The 20,964-nt window shown below is 44.7% G+C and overlaps 1 protein-coding gene and 2 long non-coding RNA genes across 5 annotated transcripts; 1 reads left to right on the top strand and 2 right to left on the bottom strand.

The window, feature by feature from the left end:
* Positions 1-6,798: 6,798 nt before the first annotated feature.
* LOC124678994 (aluminum-activated malate transporter 1-like) lies at positions 6,799-16,831 on the top strand. Its single transcript, XM_047214835.1, has 6 exons — positions 6,799-7,198; positions 7,297-7,446; positions 7,580-7,852; positions 14,954-15,066; positions 16,114-16,263; positions 16,367-16,831. The coding sequence occupies exons 1-6, from the start codon at positions 6,901-6,903 to the stop codon at positions 16,778-16,780; spliced, it is 1,398 nt and encodes a 465-aa protein (XP_047070791.1). The 5' UTR covers positions 6,799-6,900; the 3' UTR covers positions 16,781-16,831.
* Positions 8,802-10,288, bottom strand: LOC124678996. The gene is made up of 2 exons (XR_006994743.1): positions 9,926-10,288; positions 8,802-9,291 (listed from the first exon to the last, which is right to left on the bottom strand). It is a non-coding gene; the product is annotated as an uncharacterized LOC124678996 (long non-coding RNA).
* LOC124678995 lies at positions 10,384-11,380 on the bottom strand. Of its 3 annotated transcripts, none has more exons than XR_006994742.1 (3): positions 11,159-11,380; positions 10,691-11,093; positions 10,384-10,490 (listed from the first exon to the last, which is right to left on the bottom strand). It is a non-coding gene; the product is annotated as an uncharacterized LOC124678995 (long non-coding RNA). The 3 variants fall into 3 exon arrangements; XR_006994740.1 differs by having other exon boundaries at positions 10,390-10,833; positions 10,916-11,093; XR_006994741.1 differs by having other exon boundaries at positions 10,390-10,833; positions 10,959-11,093.
* Positions 16,832-20,964: the final 4,133 nt, after the last annotated feature.

Here is a 20,964-nt window from a genome sequence, read left to right as displayed (position 1 = left end):
TAAAATGTTTCATGAATATAGTGATGCAAAAGGAAGCTTGTCTATACTGTGGCATAGACTTTGGCATGTTATGTTGGATGTTATTCTTGTCATATGCTTAGTATTTATTGTTGTAGCATGACTTGTCTCAAATAGCTGAGAGATCTTAATGTGTCATTGAAAGAATCATGTATTGTTTCCATCATAAAAATCATAATATTGTGGTATTCTCCTTTGATGCTTTATTGGGTTGACTTAGCACATGCTTATAGCATGTTAGGACTACAAACCAGTCAACTAAAGCATCTATGATCATTTAGTTTTTGACTTGTAATATCACTTTATGCTTTGATTGATAATGTTTTGTCGCTATGAATGATTATGACCATTACTGATCTCTTAGTTGGTCACTCCTAGTCTTTTGCTAGCCTTAAGTTGTACAGGTATGAAGTCTACTCGTGATCCAACCACCAATAACCAAAGTTTGCCAATTATGTCCACCATATCTACATACTAGCATTATTTGCTATTCCAAGTATATTCATCATGCTTTTATTTATCTTCCAAATTACATGTTGGCATGGGAAAATTAGTTTGTAAAGCTCTCACAAACTTGATGGCATGTTAAATTTTTTCACTTAATAAACTTGATCATTGTGACTATCTTATGAAGTTTATATGTTTACAAATTGCGAGTTGGGATTTAGCACAACCATGCTTTCATGCGGAACGCTTTCAACATTGCACTTATTCATATTTAGTTGATCTCATGTTCTTTTGTTTATGGATGCCTAGCGCTGCGAAATAAAATAGAAACTTGTAAGTCCATGGAGTTTGAATATATGTTAGAGAAACGCTTGGGCAGCTAATCTAAGCCATTCATCATTCATGGTGGAAATTTACAGCGAACCATAGTGACGTGGTCATAACCCTTCGGGTACTCGACATTGACATACCCGGTGCAAACTATGAAACTGGACCAACACAAGGACTCGACAAGCTGGACCTGCACGCGCCTCAACTTGGACTACAAGGAAAGAAGACTCCAATATGAATCCTACTAGGACTCTTGTAAACCCTAGCTTGGCTGATATATAAAGCTAGGCAGGGGCACCCCTTAGGGACACGCACAATCAGAAACATAATTTTAGAGGCAACACAACTAGACACCGCAACCTGCGGATTAGAACTAGACTAGATCCAACAACTCCGCCTATGGCAGCCCCCTGTACACATATATTCATATAGTGGATTGCTAGTAGGACGTAGCGATCCTCCACCGCGGGGACGTGAACCTGGGTACGTCGTGTACCGCCTCGCTCCCGGAACATCCGTCGTCGCCTTTCTCTAAAAACCCAAGCCCCTCATGGTGGGCATTGCCGAGGAACCGCCTCGTCACATAGTGAGCATTCTATGAAGAATTTTCAATAAAAAGCTATACCCATAGTAAATAAAAAAAATTGTTTAGATGCTCATTGTTTGTTTGTCTTGTCATTTTGGCATGAGATTTCTCCTACAAGAGTACTTCCATATCACGGGGCAGGAGGTACCCCATTAGTGGTTCTCGATGATACATTTATACTTACAATGACAAGAACTTATTTGAGACCTAAGTTGAGTAGCATGATGTATAGGTACTCGTATTCAAGGGGCACAAGATTTTTAACTTGTGATTTGTCATGAATATAGCTCATATTTGCCCTCACATTAACTTTAACCATTCAAGATGCTTATGATAGGGGCAATGAGATCTCAAAGATAATACGTTCCATACTTTTTGAAAGGTTTATAAAACTTGTTAATCTTGCTTACTCTACAAAGATTTTTCTTTTACTTTTATGTTGAGTCTTCATCTTCTTTATGCACCAATTAAGAGAGCATAGTTGTAATTCTTAGTGAAATGTGCATAGTCCCAAATTATTTTTGATTGATTGATGCATGATTATGCTATTGATTGTTCTTAAATTATTTGTATCTAGTCACCCTTTGAACTTTAAAGGTGTCCTGGCATTTATGTTTTGCTACTTCATAAAGGACATGATGAGTACCACTTTGCTATATTTTCTCTATGCTCGTAAACAAACAGTTGCTTTTAATGCACAATTATTCACGATCCTTTGTTTGAGTTACTTCTCATGTTATAACATAGTTGCTAAGTTCTATTGTTACAATTATATCTATCATGCCTATGTTTACAGTACTTTGATTCCAGCTCACTGTGCTTAACAATAACTTGATCAAGATTATGTTGATTTCATGTCACCTCAAAAATTATTTTGTTATCACTTACCAACTCGACGATGACCAGGAGTTAAGCTTGGGGATGCTTGATACGTCTCAAACGTATCTATAATTATTGATGATCCATGCTTCTTTTACACCAATTTATATATGTTTTGCTCATACTTTATTGCACTTTTATACATTTTCCGGCACTAACCTATTAAAAAGATACCACAGTGTCAGTTCCCTGTTTTCTTCTGTTTTGTATTTCAGAAAAGTTGTACGTATTGGAAATATTCTCGGAATTGAACGAAACAAAAGCCGAAGTTAATATTTTTCGGTAACGAAGACAGAGTCCAGAGGGGGGTCGAAGAGGTGCCGCAGGGCGGCCACGCCATGCCTTGGCGTGGCCTAGCCTGGGCCCGCGCCAAGGGGTGTTGTGCCCCCCCGGCCTCCACCGACCTCGCCCTTCCGCCTATTTATTCACGATCTCGGGAAAAACCTAAATACCCGAGCCTCCATCCACGAAAAGTTCCGTCGCGGCCGCCATCGTAGACCCTAGCTCGGGAGGATTCTGAAGCTCTTCCCGGCACCCTGCCGGAGGGGGAAATCATCTCCGGAGGCATCTATATTGCCATGCACGCCTCCGAAGTGATGCATGAGTAGTTCATCCCTGGACTATGGGTCCATAGCAGTAGCTAGATTGTTGTCTTCTCCAATTTGTGCCTCATGTTTAGATCTTGTGAGCTGCTCTACATGTTCAAGATCATCCTTATGTAATGTATATGTTGTGTTTGATGGGATCCTATGAATATTGAATACTATGTTGAGATCGATTATATATTCTTGTCATATGTTATTTGTGATCTTGCATGATCTCCGTTGCTAGTAGTTGCTTTGGCCAAGTAAATGTTTGTGACTCCAAGAGGGAGTATTTATGCTCGATAGTAGGTTCATACCTCTAGTTTTCTGGAAGAGTTACAATAACTTCTAAGATTGTAGATGTGTTGTTGCTACTAGGAAGAAAACAACAATATTTTATCCAAGGATAATTCTATTGTTTACTTTACACACATTGTTTAATGCGATAATCTGTTACTTTCAACTTAATACTGGAAGGGGTTCAGACGATAAATAGAAGGTGGATTATTAGTCATAGACGCAGTTGAATTACGGTCTATCTATTATGTTGTAATGCCCAAACGAATCTCATTGTAATCATCTTGTCATGTAGGGTCGGTATTCTGTCAATTGCCCAGTTGTAATTTGTTCACCTAGCATGATATTTATCTTTATGGAGAGACACCTCTAGTGAACTATGAACCCCGATCCTTTCCTTTACACTGATAAATTAATTCACTAAAATCCTTCTCTATTTACTTACTGCAAGAAATATTCTCTTTAATACTTCAAACATCTATTTCCACTCTATACGTATAATCCTTTGTGTCAGCAAAACCGGTGAGATTGACAACCTCACTGTAAGTTGAGGCAAAGTATTTTGGTTGTGTTGTGTGCAGGTTTCACGTTGTTGCTGACGCCGGTAGTGCGCCCTGCCAATAGTCAGCTAGCAACACCTTCAGAAGTCACGCTTTTCTCCTACTGGTCGATTAAACCTTGGTTTCTTATTGAGGAAAAACTTGCTATGGTGCTCATCATACCTTCCTATTGGGGTTCCCCGACAGTGTGAAATCTGCGTTACGACTAGCACCATCAGGAAGCAGTGGTTAATATAGACCGGCGGCGAGGCGGGAAACCTCCCGCGCGGCATCGTGGCGGGAGAGTTTGCCGCACAGCATCGTGGTGGGAAATCTCCTGCGCGGCGCCCTAGCGTCACTCAGCGCGGCCCCATCGCAAAACGCGATGCGCCGGTACACCCGATTCACGCCCTTTGCGAAGGGGCCGGCACGGGGTTGCCAGCACTTCTATTGGGCTCGAAAACTAGTCCGCGCTTTTTGGGGCGCGCCGGTGTGAGCCCATTTTGGCCACCGACCCCCAAAACGCTATCGGGACTGCTATCGGGGCACCCCGGTTGATATGCTCTTATATCCTTTGTAGGTGTTGCAATTGAACCCGTTCACTTGCTTCAGACGATCATCCCACTTGTTGTACACTCCTAGAACCTTACATGGGTACAATACAAGCCACATCGGCATCTCCATGCCCAAGATAGATGTGTCATAAACCAAGCCATAAGCCAAGTCATAGATAATATGCCAAATAATATTAGGCAACAAAAAATATTCACAATAAAAATCAACATAATTAAGCATGCATGATTCTCAATGCAAAAGCATCACAAGTTGAGGACTAATGTTTACACCAGAAATTCATGCTCTGAAACTAGAACGCTAGGCAAGTTTAGGAATAAAGTTTGCACAACACGTTCATAGTTTGAAACTAAAGCTGCACGAAAAGTTTATGAATGAAGTTGACTCCCCACAAATTCCACATCTACATCCTCATCATATTGACTTACTCACCGAGTGTATCCATCTAGGAAACCATTCATGACATGGATACCTTATCTCATTTTATTTATTCCGAGGCATGTAATGCCTGGCATAATCCAAATATCTTGTCACGACCCTTCCACTCATTGTGATCATGACATTAACTTTGCTGAAAATAATACATATACGGAGTGCCAGAAATTTGCCGTAACGGAAATGAATCAGCATTTCGGCAAAACATCGGCGACTCATTTGCATGCCATCATCACCGCATGGTTTTCGGATTGAAAACACAACACAATATTATACATGGTCGATTATGTCATCTCGCGCGCGCACACACACACAATTTCATATACTACCATCATCCCAAAGCTTAAGTCTTATATTATTTTTAGAAAGTCAAACTATGTCAAGTTTGACTAAGCTTTTAACAGAAATCATTAACATGCAAAATAAAAAATTAATATCATTGAATAGATGATAAAATATATTTTCGTATGGAATCTACAAATATTATATTTGTTGATAGATTGTCCTAAAATTTTGGTCAAAATTTACTTGGTTTGACTTTTCATAAAAATAGAAGTCTTAAGCTTTGGGATGGATTTATTATATGCGAGGTCAAGCTCCGCAACAAGCATTACAATTAAGTTGCATATTAGTCAATGAACCAAAGATGATGTAATTGGCAAAAATGGAAGTAATAGATGGAGGGAATAAATTGGGTTGGAGAAAGGAGACGGGCAAAAGAAAGGGGGCATTGGGAAGGAAGGAAGACGAGAAGCTGTTGTGTGGCTGTTGTGGACCGTCACAATAAGTAAATCTCTGGTCGCGTGCGAAATAGCAGTCGCTACTAAATCTAGATTACTGGTCGTGTGCCGCAACCGTAAACGCGACTAGTAACTTGGCCTCACCCGCGCGGCTGCCCGCCAACTATATTGGCAGCGTGGACACGGAGCCTACGCTACCGGTAGCTTATCCTTCGCTACCCGATGCGGTAATTTCTAGCCTCTAGTGTAGCTAGGGCCCATATAGTAGGGTCATACTGGTCACGTATGCAATTTTTTGCACATGATGAGTAATAACAGTCCCGTGTCCAAAATAGCATCCACTGCTAGTAGCTGTGTCTCTATAGCTTTTTTCCTGCCTATGACAGGGCCTCGTCTCAGGGAGCCCCAAAATAGCTGCAGGGTTACCCATCACCCTAACCATATCCAAGTAGTAGCAAATTAGGTTATTCGTGATCCTCCACACATGTACAGATGGAGGCAAGATATATGGGGGGCCCAAAATAGCGGCAGGGTGACCCATCACTCTAACCATATCCAAGTAGTAGCAAATTAGGTTATTGTTAGGGTATTACTTCTCTCGATATAGATTCTCACCATATAGAGTATAATCTGGTATAGAGTACAAGGATTTAACGAACATCGATCTATTCTATTACAGAAATGAACACCACCGCCATCGCCGCCAGATTGCCGTGATCCACAGGATGCCCTCTTCCTCCCGTGTCTCCCTGCTTATGATGAGGAGAGACAGACGTGCAGGATCAGCTCGTCCAGTCCGGCCCAAGGAATCTTCGGTTAGGCTGAATCAGCCTCTTGGGCCGGGCTTGTGTCTTAGTCACGCCCAAGTCTTGTTCACGTGTCGACGTAGCGGTTGGCACGCTAACAGTTATTCATGATCCTCCAAACACGTACAGATGGAGGCAACATATATACACGGACAACCTGAATCTTCTTTCGGCACATGCAGAGCTACTGGCAGCACTGCACTCCACATCTACACATCAGCAGAAGGCATGGCGATGGCCGTGCGGCACATGGGATCCATGCCACGCGCCATGCTGCCCATGCATCCAGGAAAGGGCGACCGTACGGATGGTCGGGCGATCGATCGAGGCAGGACCTGGCGGCGGTGTCGCCCGAGGCAGTCGGGTCCGGCGGAGGCGAGCACGGAGAGAGGTCGTATCCAGCGCAGGCCCGCCGGGGGGAGAGGCCGGCTCTTCGTGCCCCCGTAGGCCGTAGCGTCGCGGTGTTCGGACTGTGCGGCTGATGGATTAGCAAGGTGTGCGCGCGCCTACTTTTGCTCCATATGTTTGTCTGCCATGCACATTGCTTCACAAGGAAGACACGGACGTACTAGGCTACAAACCTGGCGCTACTACTTAATTGGCACCATCGATCCTACCTGAGCAGAGCCAGGACATTCTAGCCACCCACCACTGGTTAGTTCTGCCATGGATCTTGACCACAACAGAGAGAGCACTGGCGACGAGATGGTTGGCGTCATCGCGAGCTGCGGTCTGCTGTTCCACTCGCTCCTCGCCAGGCTCGGGCGTGGCGCCGCCGGGTTCGCCGGGAAGGTGCGCGAGATCGCCAGGGAGGACCCGCGGCGAGTGACGCACTCGCTCAAGGTCGGCCTGGCGCTCGCGCTGGTGTCCGTCGTCTACTTCGTCACGCCGCTCTTCAACGGACTAGGGGAATCCACCATGTGGGCCGTGCTCACCGTCGTCGTCGTCATGGAGTACACCGTCGGTACGTACGTGTACGAGCATGATTTTGTCAGACGCGCAATGTAGAATGTCCATCATCTGAAACGCGTGCGTACGAATGTATTTCCTTTCCTGTAACAGGAGCCACGCTGAGCAAAGGTTTGAACAGAGGTTTCGCCACCCTGGTAGCCGCCTGCATCGCCGTCGGAGCTCATCAGCTAGCCGAATTAGCTGAACGCTTTGGTGTACAGGGGGAACCCATATCGCTCACAGTGTTCGTCTTCATCATAGGTACATATGCATGTTCACTTAATCACTTGTTTGTTCAGTACCCTTTTTATTGGACTCTTCTCAACGGTATCAGAATCAGAAACCAGTTGCCTAAAGTACGGCATTTGCATATGTGCTGCTGGCAATAATGCAGCATCGGCGGCGACGTTCTTGCGATTCATCCCAGAGATCAAGGCCAAGTACGACTATGGCGTGACCATCTTCATACTCACCTTCAGCCTGGTGGCTGTGTCAAGCTACCGCGTCGAGGAGCTCATCCAACTCGCGCATGATCGCTTCTATACAATCATCGTCGGCGTCGTCATCTGCCTCCTTACCACCGTCTTCGTCTTCCCCGTCTGGGCCGGCGAGGGCGTCCACAAGCTAGCCGTCGGCAACCTCGACAAACTGGCTCAGTTCTTCGAAGGTACGTGCGTTAGTGCCAACTGCCAAGTCCTAAATTTGTTTGACAGTCTAGTTGATGCGGAGCTAGTAACCTGAAATTGAAACCCAGAGATTTGTATTCTCGAAATGAAAAGGACCAGATCACAAAGGAACATTCTGATAGATAGCACTACTCTATGACTCAAAACAGATTATTCTTCCTTACCACACACTAAAAACATCAGGCCTTCAGCGGGGCTTTATATATAAAGCCTCATAGAAACCAAAAATCATCCAGATACAACTCAACCCAAAATAACGAAACAAGTCAACAAACAGATCCCCTGATCTGAGCTCAAGTGCACTAGCTAGGCACACACGCGGAGTAACATAAGCAAATTATAACATGGGAAGCCCTGAAATGGGTCGAATAAGTAGCGAAGAAGTGGAGATATCGCACTACGCTCCGGCTCTAGTCCTCGCGTGTAGCTGTTTGATCGCCCCCAACGCCTCATCCAGAAGCGTCCTGTCCCTTCATCTCATCAGTCCCTCCAGACTGCATGTGACAACGTCAGGTACCCAGATTGCCGGCACTAAAAAGTGCCGGTAATTCTACCAAAAGTACCGGCAATGGTTTTTGGAGGCAGCAAAAAAAGTGTTGTATTTGATCCAGTCGAGATAGGTCTTTGCCGGCACTTTTCGGAAAATGCCGTCATATGTATTTCAAGGCACTTTCAGAAATGCCACCATTCACTATTTCAGGCACTTTTGAATATGCCGCGAAATCTTTTTACCGGCACTTTTGAATATGCCGCGGAATCTTTTTTTTTTTGTCGGCACTTTCAAAAGATGCCATGAAATTTTGCTGGCACTTTTGGAAGATGTCATGGAATCTTTTTGCTGGCACTTTTTAAAATGCCATGAATTTTTTTGCCAGCATTTTAAAAAGATGTTGTGTTATATTTTTTCTGGCACTTTTTAAAGATAACTCATTTAAATCCAACATGATCATGCATTAAAATGCACAGCATCCCGAATTACAAGATCCCAAATTTGGAATCAATATATGCAGTTATCATGGTGCTGCAACCAACAGGTGTGGAACCAACATTTCGAACCTTGTCCGGAAACAATGTCTAGAATATGCTCTAGTACCTCGGCTGTTAAAATTAGAATTCCACAAATTAATAACAACGATAGAAATTGTGGTACATTCCCTTCTTCCTAGGGTCACCTATATCTCACCCAGCTGCTCCCCGGCAGCAACTCGACGCCGCACCAAGCAGAGGATCACTGGCCGACGGCCCTCAGTAGAGTAGCACGATGGTCTCCCCTCAACATCAGCTCGCTGGTCGCCGCCCCTTGATCCTACTTGCCCGGGGGTCACCACCGACGATCTGCAGAAGCAGCAACTGCGCCTCCCTGTTTTCTCATTATTCCTGATATGAAACTTGCAGTCATTGACTCATGGTTCTTCCCGACCTGAATTTCAGTCCACCGGATGGCATCATACATGAAAAAGATCAAAATGAAGGTATAATCTGAATTTATCTACTGTAGTTTCTCTGAATTTTATCTGAATTTATTCAGTAGACAAGTTCCAAATTGTTTTGCATTCCTTTCTTTGAATTTATTTAGTAGACAAGTTCCAGAATACTGCTAGAATGAGTAAATCATGTTCTCTAAATTGATATTACCAAAAAGCCAAAAAATGGAGGTACTCAATGAAGGAGTAGAAAATGTTGATGGAAAAAAAATCATCTCTACTGTCATGTGCTAAATCGTCTCTGAATCTCAGTATCCATAGTGAATATGTATATAAATTCAGAGAAAGTTCATATAACAGGTTAAAGTGCACATGTTATCAAAATAAACCAGGTCAACTTCTTAAATTCGTATCATAAATTGCTTAAGTTATTCCATGATTTCCCAGTTGAAAAGCTAGACCATCTCACCGCTACGATATATAAGGTTAACATACTATGATAACGTTTTAAGGGATTTAAGGAATTGTTGCCATGACCATTAAATCGAACATAATGAGATTTCTTATGTTGCAGTAGTAAGAGTGCAGATTTCAATAATTTTTACAGCCTGATTGAGGGAAGACACTCACATCAACAGGACTGATTTTATTCGGTCTGGAGACATAATCTTCCAAACCATATCACTCAAGTTCATTTTAGAAGTACAAACCTGAAGATAAAAAAGGAGAGTCAGTTACCGGAAGCAACAAAATCATACCATAGGAAGTATCATGCGACAAAGTTTTTCAATACTTAAATCTTGTACAAAAAAGCTTATAACTAATTAGTAGTTGGAGCTAAAGATTTGTGTTTGAGCCAATTTGCTATTCTTACGTTTTCTCGAAAATTTGCTATTCTTACTATAATGAGTGCAAGTGAAAGAACTAGTAATAATACAAGACCAGCAACAAAATCTACATCATCAAAAAGTATGCCACATCCATGTTTTCTGAGCTACTATAAGAAATTTTAGAGAAAGAATAAATATATGATGAATGATATATTTATAGCCCATTTGTTGCACTGAATGCGCAATCCATGAGCTGCAGTGGGTGCTTTGCGTGCATCTTGCAAGAGGCTCTCTTTAGCATCAGTGTATTCCAGCTGAATTGTTCTAATTTTGCCCAAGTAGAACAGATACCGGCACCGGCAGAACTGTGGTAGAAGTAGAGAGGTTAGTACTGGTCTACAATAAGATCTCTACAAAAGCAAATGACAATTTCATAGGCCATTCATCATTAAATCGATAACCAGCCTCGGCACAAACAATAAAAGCACATTGCAATTCTAATTCAACTGTAACAACTTGGCATACATACAGGAGAGAAATAAACTACTTGATGAATGATAGTTACTTGCTGATTGGAATGTGCTTCAAAACGTGGTGCCTTTGACCTAAGTTTTTCTGACTTGACAATATTTAAGTTGCAAGTCTGAAATTGAAGACTAGTGTCTCAGAACAACCTGGCCAAGCTCATCACGGTGCAAAGTTGTCATCCTGTGCAACCCCAGGAGAGTTATGCAGAGCACCAATTGTATGAGGCACATGAAAGCAGGATCAAACAGGAAAAGGAGCTTACTGATTACTCTGAGACACAAGAGCATACTGTTGGAAGAACTCACCCACAAATTTCAGCAAGGCTGTTGGTGAGTTCATGTGCATGAGTAATAGGAGTATAGCCTAGAAGCCAAAACATCAACAGTCCTCCTATTGAGATTCTTCAGACGAGCAATGCTAGCGTTGGCACATGCTTTAGCCTGTAGAAAATCAAATTGGTATGCTTCACAAATGATGATGAAGTGGAGGAAATTCCATGACATACCTCATCGTACTTCTTGTGATCAATAAGGAAAATGAACACAAGCAAGTAGAAGTATATTTCAATCTCTGGGAGACCATGCTTGATTGAAACTTGAGCTACTGGAGCCGCAGTATCAACATCCATCTCACTTCCATCTTCCTAAAAATGGTAACATTAAGATGAAATGTCAAAAATCTCTGAGCAAGAGAAGCCTCCAGTTTCAATTTTTTGATGTGTGCAGAATGAAACTGGAAGAAGTTTAAACCCCTATGCACCAATTTCAAACTAGGAAGTACTCAATTTGCGGAGTACCAATTAAGCATCAGAACAGAAGGAATCAGGTTCGTCGTGAACTTCAATAGTGAAAACTCAGATGCTTGTACCGCATAACCATACGGCGACAGCTGCTTTACAACAATTATCTAGATTATGGGTTTCCATTCGCTTCTAAAAAGCCTATCAATCCAGAACGATCTACCATGCGATTTGACAGCCAAGATACATTCAGAAAAACAAACATAGCATGCGACGCCCAAATCCTTTGTGTTGCCATCAGATTCAGGCATAATTGCTGGTTTACCCTCAGGAATTAGGAGCGCACTGAAGTTGCATGCTGAAAATACCTTGGGCAGGAGCGGGGAGAGGTGGGCTAAGGCATTGGAGGAAGAGGGTGGCGCGAAGGCGAGGAAGGCAGCGACGTCGCGGGGGGCGAGGCGGCGGCGGAGGACGACGGTGAGGCGGACGGCGCGGGAGATCCGGCGCACCTCCTTGGTCAGCGATCCGGCCTCGATCACCAACGCGATCTCCTTCAGATCTGCACGCGCCGCCAGGAATACACGCGTTAGCTACCTCCCGTCCAGCGCCCACGGCGCCGGAAGCTGAGCTAGGGTTTTGGGGGAGGGGCACTCGCAGATGAGAGGCTACTCACGTTGCAAGGTAGAGAGAGCGGGCGCAGGCGCGGGGACGTCGGCGGTCGCAGGGATAACGGCGGGCGCGGGAGCTGCGGAGTCGTTCATCTCGACGTCCTCCGGCATGGCGGCGTCGGCGTCGGCGGCGAGGAGAGGTTTGTGCGGCGCGAGGGGGGGACGGGAGCGAGGAGAGTGAAGACAGGTAGCGAGTGTTCGTGCGGTGAGATGAGAGAGGAAGTTAGAGAAGGGGTAAGTAAGGCTGTTGACTTTTCTCAAGAGACTTGACCCGTCCACCCATACAACAAAGGCAGATTAAAACTGCCGCTAATCCTCCTAACTTTTGCGGCACTTTTTAGATGTTGCCGTTATATCAAAAAAATTAGCGGCATTTTCAGTTGTGCCTGTGCTCCTCCAGCATTGGCGGCACTTTTTTCTAACAGCCGGTAATCAAATGATCATCAGTGGCACTATTGAGAACAAATTCCGCCTAAACCTATCGTTAACGGCAGGTTATAAAATGCCTGCATCAAAGTGCCGCAAATTGCCGGACGTGACGCCTTCTACCATGCACTCCTTGACACTCGGGTTGCCAATCAACTTCGGTCAATAGTTGGCTTATTTCTAATATCCCAATGAGTCCAAGACATGGCCACAAAGGTGAACTAAACTAAACTATGAATGGAGCCCCCTTACACAAACCATGTCTCTTGGCCACCTGCTCAGATGATAGCAACCTCCCACTGATGAGTTGCCATAGAAATGCTTTGATCTTTGGCGGCACCCTAGTACACCAAACATCCTTAAAGTGAGACACTGCCACACCTTGCGACAGTCTGTAGTAATCTGACTTCCACGAAAAGACCCTAGCGGGCTCTAGTGACCAGGATACCACGTCGTGTTGGTCGTCCGTGGGAAGTGCATGAATCTCACGACACAGATTTTCTAATTCGAACGCTTCCGCCAAACAAAATTGTCACTGGTAGCGAATGCGCCACTCTCGAGGAGTGCCCTCCCTAACCCTAGTCCCATCGAACGTAATGAAGGGTTTAGCTCTGCAGCTAAACAGGCGTAGGAACCGTGCACGTAAAGGCCCCGATCCCGACCACCAATAATCTAGCCAGAAGTAGGTCCTCTTCTCATTCCGGACCTTGTGCTTGGCCCCCACCTTGAAGTACTATTTAATTTTCTGGATTGCATTCGAAAACTGGGATCCTCGCACCGGGGCCTCCTTATCGAACAATTCCCTATCCCCTAGGTACTTTGCACGAATTAAATCAGCCCACAACCCATCTGCATGCCTTCTAATATAGCTTCTAGATTCATTTCAGCATCACCGCAATGTTCATAGTGTTGGTGTCAAGGATTCCCAAACCCCCGAACTCCTTAGGTCCACAAACTGTGGCCCAATCCACCATGTGGTATTTGTGTTTGTTCCCAACCCCTTCCCACTAGAAGCGGGACCTAGGCTTGTCTATATCTAGGTGGGTGGTGTCATATAACATGTAGATACCCATCACAAATATAGGTTTGTGATCTCCATATCGGCCGGCTCAATAGCCGCGTTGGCCTTAGCCAGCATTGCCGCCAGGCCGTCGACTAGGAAATCAAAGAGGATGGGGAGAGTGGGTCTCCGTGACGCACTCCCCGAACATTATGGAAATAGGCCCCTACGTCTCTGTTAATGTTGATAGCGATTTTCCCTCCCATGACCAACTACATCAAACGATGGACCATCATACCCGAGAATCCCTTGCGATGTAGCACCTCGCGAAAAGGAAATCCCATTTGACCCAATCATAGGCCTTCTCGAAATCGAGCTTGAGCAATCTCGTCAAGGCGAATAGCGTAGGCTTTGGCGACAAATTTGAGAATAATATTGATCAGCGCAATAGGCCTAAACGGTTTTATAGTGCCCGCCCCCATTCACCTTGTGGATCAACGATATGATACCAAAGTTCAGCCTTGCAATATCCACCCTCCCTAGGGCGAAATCCTTGAGGATATGAAGGATCGGTGCGCGAAGGGTTCCCCAAAACCGTTTGAAGAACAAAACCTGGAGGCCACCTGGGCCTTGGGCCGAGTCTGTCTTCATACTCAGGAATACATCATCCAGCTCCTCTGGAGTAAAGGTAAGCTCCAAAGCAAGGTTGTCCACCGCGCGGAGACACGCATGTCCTCATCCCAGAGGTTTGGAGAAAGAGAGAGACACTTTCCTCCCCCTGAGATCCCATGAGGTTGAGATAGAACTCATACACATGGCTCATGAGATCCCGCTGATCCTCAACCTCCCCATGCTTGGTGATCAATCGTGGAATTGCGCATTTCCGCCCCCTCCCGTTGGAAATGGCATGAAAGTACATAGTGCAGGAGTCCCCATGGAGGGTCCATTGCATCCGGCTCCGCTGCCGCCAATACTCCTCCTCGAGCTTGTCCAGTGTAATGAGCTGGTCCTCGAGTTAGTATCTCAGGGCCTAGTCATCCTCATCTAGCCTCGATGAGTCCGCCCATCAATCCAGGTATTGCACCTGTGCAAGGAGATTCTCCTTGCAACCCCGCTTTTCCTTACCCAGGTTGCGCACCCCCCCCCCCCCCCAAAAAAAAACTTTAAGAAATTGTCGGGAGTTGCGTGCCACACGTTGCCAGAGGTCTCTTCCCATAATTTTATTTACAATAACTCTCATCCTCCATCAGTAATCATATGTAATGATGGATCCAACTTCTCCAAATGTCACAAATCCAGTCTTGTGCCTTTCAGCAAACCCGAGCAACTGAAACCTTGAGAGGCCATGTTAATATCTTTTATGTTAGTATATGTTTTATGTTATGTGTTATTTTTAAGACACAAGTGTCCCAACACATGGATATTCAAAATTTAAACTTCATTCTTCTATAATTTATTTGCATGTAGGAATGGAATCCGAATGCTTTGGCAAAAGCACAGGCACAGATAATTTGGAAGGAAAAGATTTCCTTCAAGAATACAAGAGTGTTCTTAATTCGAAGGCCACCGAGGACTCTCTAGTAAGCGTATTTTACGGGATTTTATGGTCGCCAACTATCATGTATCACCCTTAATTATTTTGTAGTAATCTCATGTCATCAAGATTAGACATGGTGAATACTAGTACAAAAATAAGGCCTCTAAGTTCAGTCAGGAAGTCAATGTTTTCTAATGTGGTACTTCAACTATTGACAAAAACAAGGCCTCTAAGTTCAGTCGGGTAGTCAATGTTTTCTATGTTTAACCAGTTCATAGACAAAAGATATAAATATCTACATGACCAAAATAATAGATTATCAATAGATCCACCACAAAATATATGATATTTATTATATATATTTGCCAAACATAACAACCTTAGACTTTGACTAAATTTACGTAATGGAGGTAATAAATTACATGTGCCGCGCTTCGGTGGACACATGTGGCATGGGAGGGGATGCCGCACTTGGACTATGACAAAAATTCCACATTTTCAGCTTTATTTTTTGGATAACTAGATGATATTAAAGACATATCCAGTAGATAGTTTTTTCCTAATATGGACGTGGGCCACCCAGTCCCTATGCCATTGGTTTTTTATTTAACAAAGACCTTTTTAAATTTAATTAGTCTAATGTGAGTGGTCAAGGTGGTGGGAATGCCGTTGGAGATAGGGAAACATAGGCCGGGGGAGAGGGTTGGCCAGTGCCTACACTCTAGAGGAGAATGATGAGATGGCGGGGATGCCGTCAAACATGAGAAAAAACGATAGGCTCGAGTGGGATGGCTTTCAGTAGGCCGAGTGGATGGCTGCTGCGGCCTGCGGGTTTGCAAATTTGATGCTTCGAGGGGGAGCCTGTGCCTACTGTTTTCTTTTTATGAGATTTTGAACTTTTTCTTATTTATTATAGTTTGATCGTCTCCATGGTCTTACTTGTAATCAATCTTGAATGGCTAACCATTGAAAATTAACTATACTAATGTGTCATTGGCAAAGGATTATACCTCGCGAAAACAGGTTGGAATATCTGTAGCCACAAAATGTACCAGTATGTAGATCATTCAAAGATCCTTAATTTTTACAGTGCACCTTTGCGAAATGGGAGCCTCGTCATGGGAAATTCAGATTTCGACACCCATGGAGCCAGTACCAGAAGCTCGGAACTCTGAGTCGGCAGTGCGCATCTTCAATGGAGGCTCTTGCTTCGTATGTCATCACGACCACAAAAACTCAGGTACATATAACTCTTAACAAAATTCCCCCATTTTATGTTCAAAACCCTACGGAACGAAATGACTAACCAACATCGATGATTCTTGTCTCCTCTCGATTACCAGTACCCTGCAGCAGCCAGCCCAGATCTCTCCTCCAAGGTTCGAAAAACATGCGGCGAAATGAGCTCGCATTCCGCCAAGGCGCTCAGGCAGCTCGCGACGGCAACTGAAACCATGACCGTGCCGCCTCCGGCGAACCTCGCCGTGTCCGCGGCCATGAAAGCAGCGGAAGGCCTCAGACTCGAGCTTGCGGAGAACGCGGCTATGCTGCAGGTGATGCACGTTGCCGTCACCGCGTCGCTTCTCGCGGACTTGGTTGCTCAGGTGAAGGAAATCGCGGACTGCGTGGATGTCCTGGCAAGAGAAGCACACTTCAAGAACCCTAAGGACGAACGGAGAGACGTTGCCCACGTGGATACCTTGAGTCGAGGGAGAAGCGGTCCTTTGCCGGACGTTGTTGTTCAGTGTCCAGAGTAAACCCGTGTCGAGAGCATCGGTAAGGGATGATATGGCTATATGGTGCAGATCAGAGTGCTACTATAGAAGTATGTACTACTACTACATCTACATATAGTGACTAATTTCGTCGAACTTTCCTTATATACTGAAGTAAACTATGAATCTATGATGCTGAACTCTGGTAAGTATAAAACGCTGAACTCTTCCAGACTGTTTTGTACGACGGTCCACGGGCCTCCTGGCTGTGTTGTGGATGTGGGAGTGCGGCCCATCCTATGGGACATACCGTGCGGCCCAGACATATTTTGTCTGATCTAATAGAAGCCCAAGTACCAGGAACGGGGGAAATTTTGGTGAAATAGAAAATGTTCCCAGATTTAAAATTGTCACAATTTTTTAAAATCGTATATTTTGAAAAAGTCATATTTCTGTTATCACCAGAATTTGACCGGATCAGAGGTGGGCCGCGATTGGAGATGGGCTTGAAGAATATACATGGAAGGGATACATGAATCGGCCTTATATGCAAAGTTTGGGCTAAAATTGCCCGTGTATCTTTAATTATAGTAGATTACATCTTAGACTAAAAGTTAGAGTTTGTCTCGTGCACGGTGGGGATTATTCCCACGTTAGAAAGTCCCCTGGACTATAAATATGTATCTAGGGTTTATGAAATAAACAATAACCAACGTTCAACCAACAAATCAATCCTGGCGCATCGCCAACTCCTTCGTCTTGAGGGTTTCTACCGGTAAGCATCATGCTGCCTAGATCGCATCTAGCGATCTAGGCAGCACAAGCTTATGTTGTTCAAACGTTGCTCGTACTGAAGCCTTTTTGATGGCGAGCAACGTAGTTATCTTAGATATGTTAGGGTTAGCATTGTTCTTCGTATCATATGCTATCGTAGTGCAACCCTTGCATATCTAGCCGCCCTCACACCTATCTTAGGTGTGGGGGCGGCACCCCGCTTGATCATAATTTAGTAGATCCGATCCGTTACGGTTGCTCCTTGTTCTACAAGGATTAGTTTAATATCTGCAATAGTTAGGCCTTACAAAGGGTTGGAGGATCCAGCGGCACGTAGGGTGTTGTTCGCTAGTCCTAGGCAGGATGTTCCGGGGATCAACCTCGTGTTGGTTTTTAGGCCCTATCTAGGATCGGCTTACGATCACCGTGCGTGGCCGCGAGGCCCAATCGTGAGTAGGATGATCCGATTATGCGGTGAAGACCCCAGATCGTCGTAGATCGCATTAGCTTTATCTTGATCAAGCAGGACCACCATATATTCGTGCACCTCGTACGAATCATGGGTGGATCGGCTCCTTGAGCCGATTCACAGGACAACCTGAGAGCCGATCGAGGCTCGAATTTAATGTTTACGTGTATGCCATGCAGGAAACTAAGCGCGGCATCTCCATCACCTTCCTGACCAGGTATAGGTCAGGTGGCACGCCCTTGCATCAGCATCGGACGTGTGTACCAGAGGCTTTGCGGGCCGTCGCTCGGAGGGACCAGGGCCAGCCGCAGCCCTAAGTTGTTCCCGGCTCTACGGTGTTGCCCGTCGCTGCCCGCCGGTGGGTTTTGACCGCAACACATTCTGGCACGCCCGGTGGGACAAGCTTCTTCATCCACCACATCGCCATCTACATCTGAGATGGCGGACGGCACTCCAGTCACGTACGAGGATCTGACTGACGAGCTCAAGAAGAAGTATGACGAGGTCAAAGCAATCCTCGAAGCCGACCTCATCGGCTCTTTCTCGAAGACCCGTTCTCATGGCATCAGGTGGAACGGCTTTACAGCCGAGGGTGCCCTCGACCAAGTAGATCTGTCCACCCCTTCAGAAGAACGGACCAGAGCTCTGCGCCGGGAAATTAACTACATGGTAGCTCATTCTGTTTACCGCCATGGCAAAGACAAAGAAGAAAGCAGTCACTCTGGTGGCAAGGACAAAGAGGGGGCCGGTTCAAGCGATCGGCTTCGATATAATGATAAAAGGTACAACAATGAAGACGGTATAGAGTCTTATAATGCTTTCAATATGTCTTTTATGTGAGTTTTGCTGTACCGGTTCATACTTGTGTTTGCTTTAAACAACCTTGCTAGCCTAAACCTTGTATCGAGAGGGAATACTTCTCATGCATCCAAAATTCTTGAGCCAAACACTATGCCACTTGTGTCCACCATACCTACCTACTACATGGTATTTCTCCGCCATTCCAAAGTAAATTGCTTGAGTGCTACCTTTGAAATTTCTATTCTTTATCTTTGCAATATATAGCTCATGGGACAAATAGCTTAAAACCTATTGTGGTATTGAATATGTACTTATGCATCTTATCTCTTATAAGTTGCTTGTTGAGCGATAACCATGTTCCTGGGGACACCATCAACTATTTATTTGTTGAATATCATGTGAGTTGCTATGCATGTTCGTCTTGTCTCGAAGTAAGGGTGATTTATCATGATCAAATGGTTTGAGTATACATATTGTTAGAGAAGAACATTGGGCCGCTAACTAAAGCCATGATCCATGGTGGAAGTTTCAGCTTTGGACAACAAACCTCAATCTCTTATGAGAATATTATTCTGTTGTTGAATGCTTATGCATTAAAGAGGAGTCCACTATCTGTTGTCTATGTTGTCCCGGTATGGATGTCTAAGTTGAGAATAATCAAAAGCGAGAAATCCAATGCGAGCTTTCTCCTTGGACCTTTGTACAGGTGGCATAGAGGTACCCCTTTGTGACACTTGGTTAAAACGTATGCTATGCTATGATAATCCATGTAAATCCAAGCTAATTAGGACAAGATGCGGGCACTATTGGTATACTATGCATGAGACTTGCAACTTGTAGGACATAATTTACATAACTCATATGCTTTATTACTACCGTTGACAAAGTTGTTTCTTATTTTCAAAATAAAAGCTCTAGCACAAATATAGCAATCCATGCTTCCTCTCGCGAAGGGCCTTTCTTCTACTTTTATTGTTGAGTCAGCTTACCCATTTCCTTCTATCTAAAAAAGCAAACATTTGTGTTAATCTGTGCATTGATTCCTACATACTTGCATATTGCACTTGTTATATTACTTTATGTTGATAATATCCAGAAGATGCCACCTTTTGCCCTTTCAGTCCAAATGTCATTTGGTTTTGCAATGTTCTTCCATAGATGATTTTTCTCATGGTATAAAGCCGATGCACAGCCATCGACTCTAGTACAATTACACAGGATCTACCGGCTGCGTGTTCAAGACGCGGATTTTCACCAAGTCGGTCTTCAGTTCAGCTTCAAGGCCTTCTGCTTCCTTGAGGGAGTGAACGATGAGAGCTTCCTCAGCTGCAATGAGCCGATTTTGGTGCCCGAACTTTCTCTTCGAGGACTTCCAACCCTTTACGCCAGTTCAGCAAGATCGTCAGAAGCGCCAGTTTTGGCATGCAAGGCAGCCTTTTGCTCATTAAGCCGTTGGTGTTTCGTCTACAATATCGGCTTTCAACGGAAGAAGAGACGATCGATGGGGGCAAGTTTGGCTGGCTCGGCATGGTGGCTGTCTCAGAATTACCTGAGTTCAAAGCCCTTTGTCTGATCCGTGTATCCTCACCGCTATTCTCGCCTTGACTGAGGCTCGGGGGGCAGCTGGCTCGGTAGATGCTCTGTTTTAAAAGCCGATTGGGGTGTCATCGGCTGGTCCTTCGTCGAAACCTTCTTCAAAAATGGGAGTTCACGCAGAAGTGGAAGGGGCAAGGCATCATGATGGAGGATACTGCGACGGTTCTGCTCTGCCACGACATGACCCGACGAAGGAAAAGCAAAATGATTTTGGAATTGTCATTTCCAAAACCAGGGGGGCATGTGTTATCACCAGAATTTGACCGGATCAGAGGTGGGCCGCGATTGGAGATGGGCTTGAAGAATATACATGGAAGGGATACATGAATCGGCCTTATATGCAAAGTTTGGGCTAAAATTGCCCGTGTATCTTTAATTATAGTAGATTACATCTTAGACTAAAAGTTAGAGTTTGTCTCGTGCACGGTGGGGATTATTCCCACGTTAGAAAGTCCCCTGGACTATAAATATGTATCTAGGGTTTATGGAATAAACAACAACCAACGTTCAACCAACAAATCAATCCTGGCGCATCGCCAACTCCTTCGTCTTGAGGGTTTCTACCGGTAAGCATCATGCTGCCTAG

The sequence above is a fragment of the Lolium rigidum genome, chromosome 7, assembly GCF_022539505.1.
Source record: "Lolium rigidum isolate FL_2022 chromosome 7, APGP_CSIRO_Lrig_0.1, whole genome shotgun sequence".
Lineage (NCBI taxonomy): Eukaryota > Viridiplantae > Streptophyta > Magnoliopsida > Poales > Poaceae > Lolium > Lolium rigidum.
Note: the sequence above shows the minus strand (reverse complement) of the source record. Positions and strands in the feature narration are given on the sequence as shown.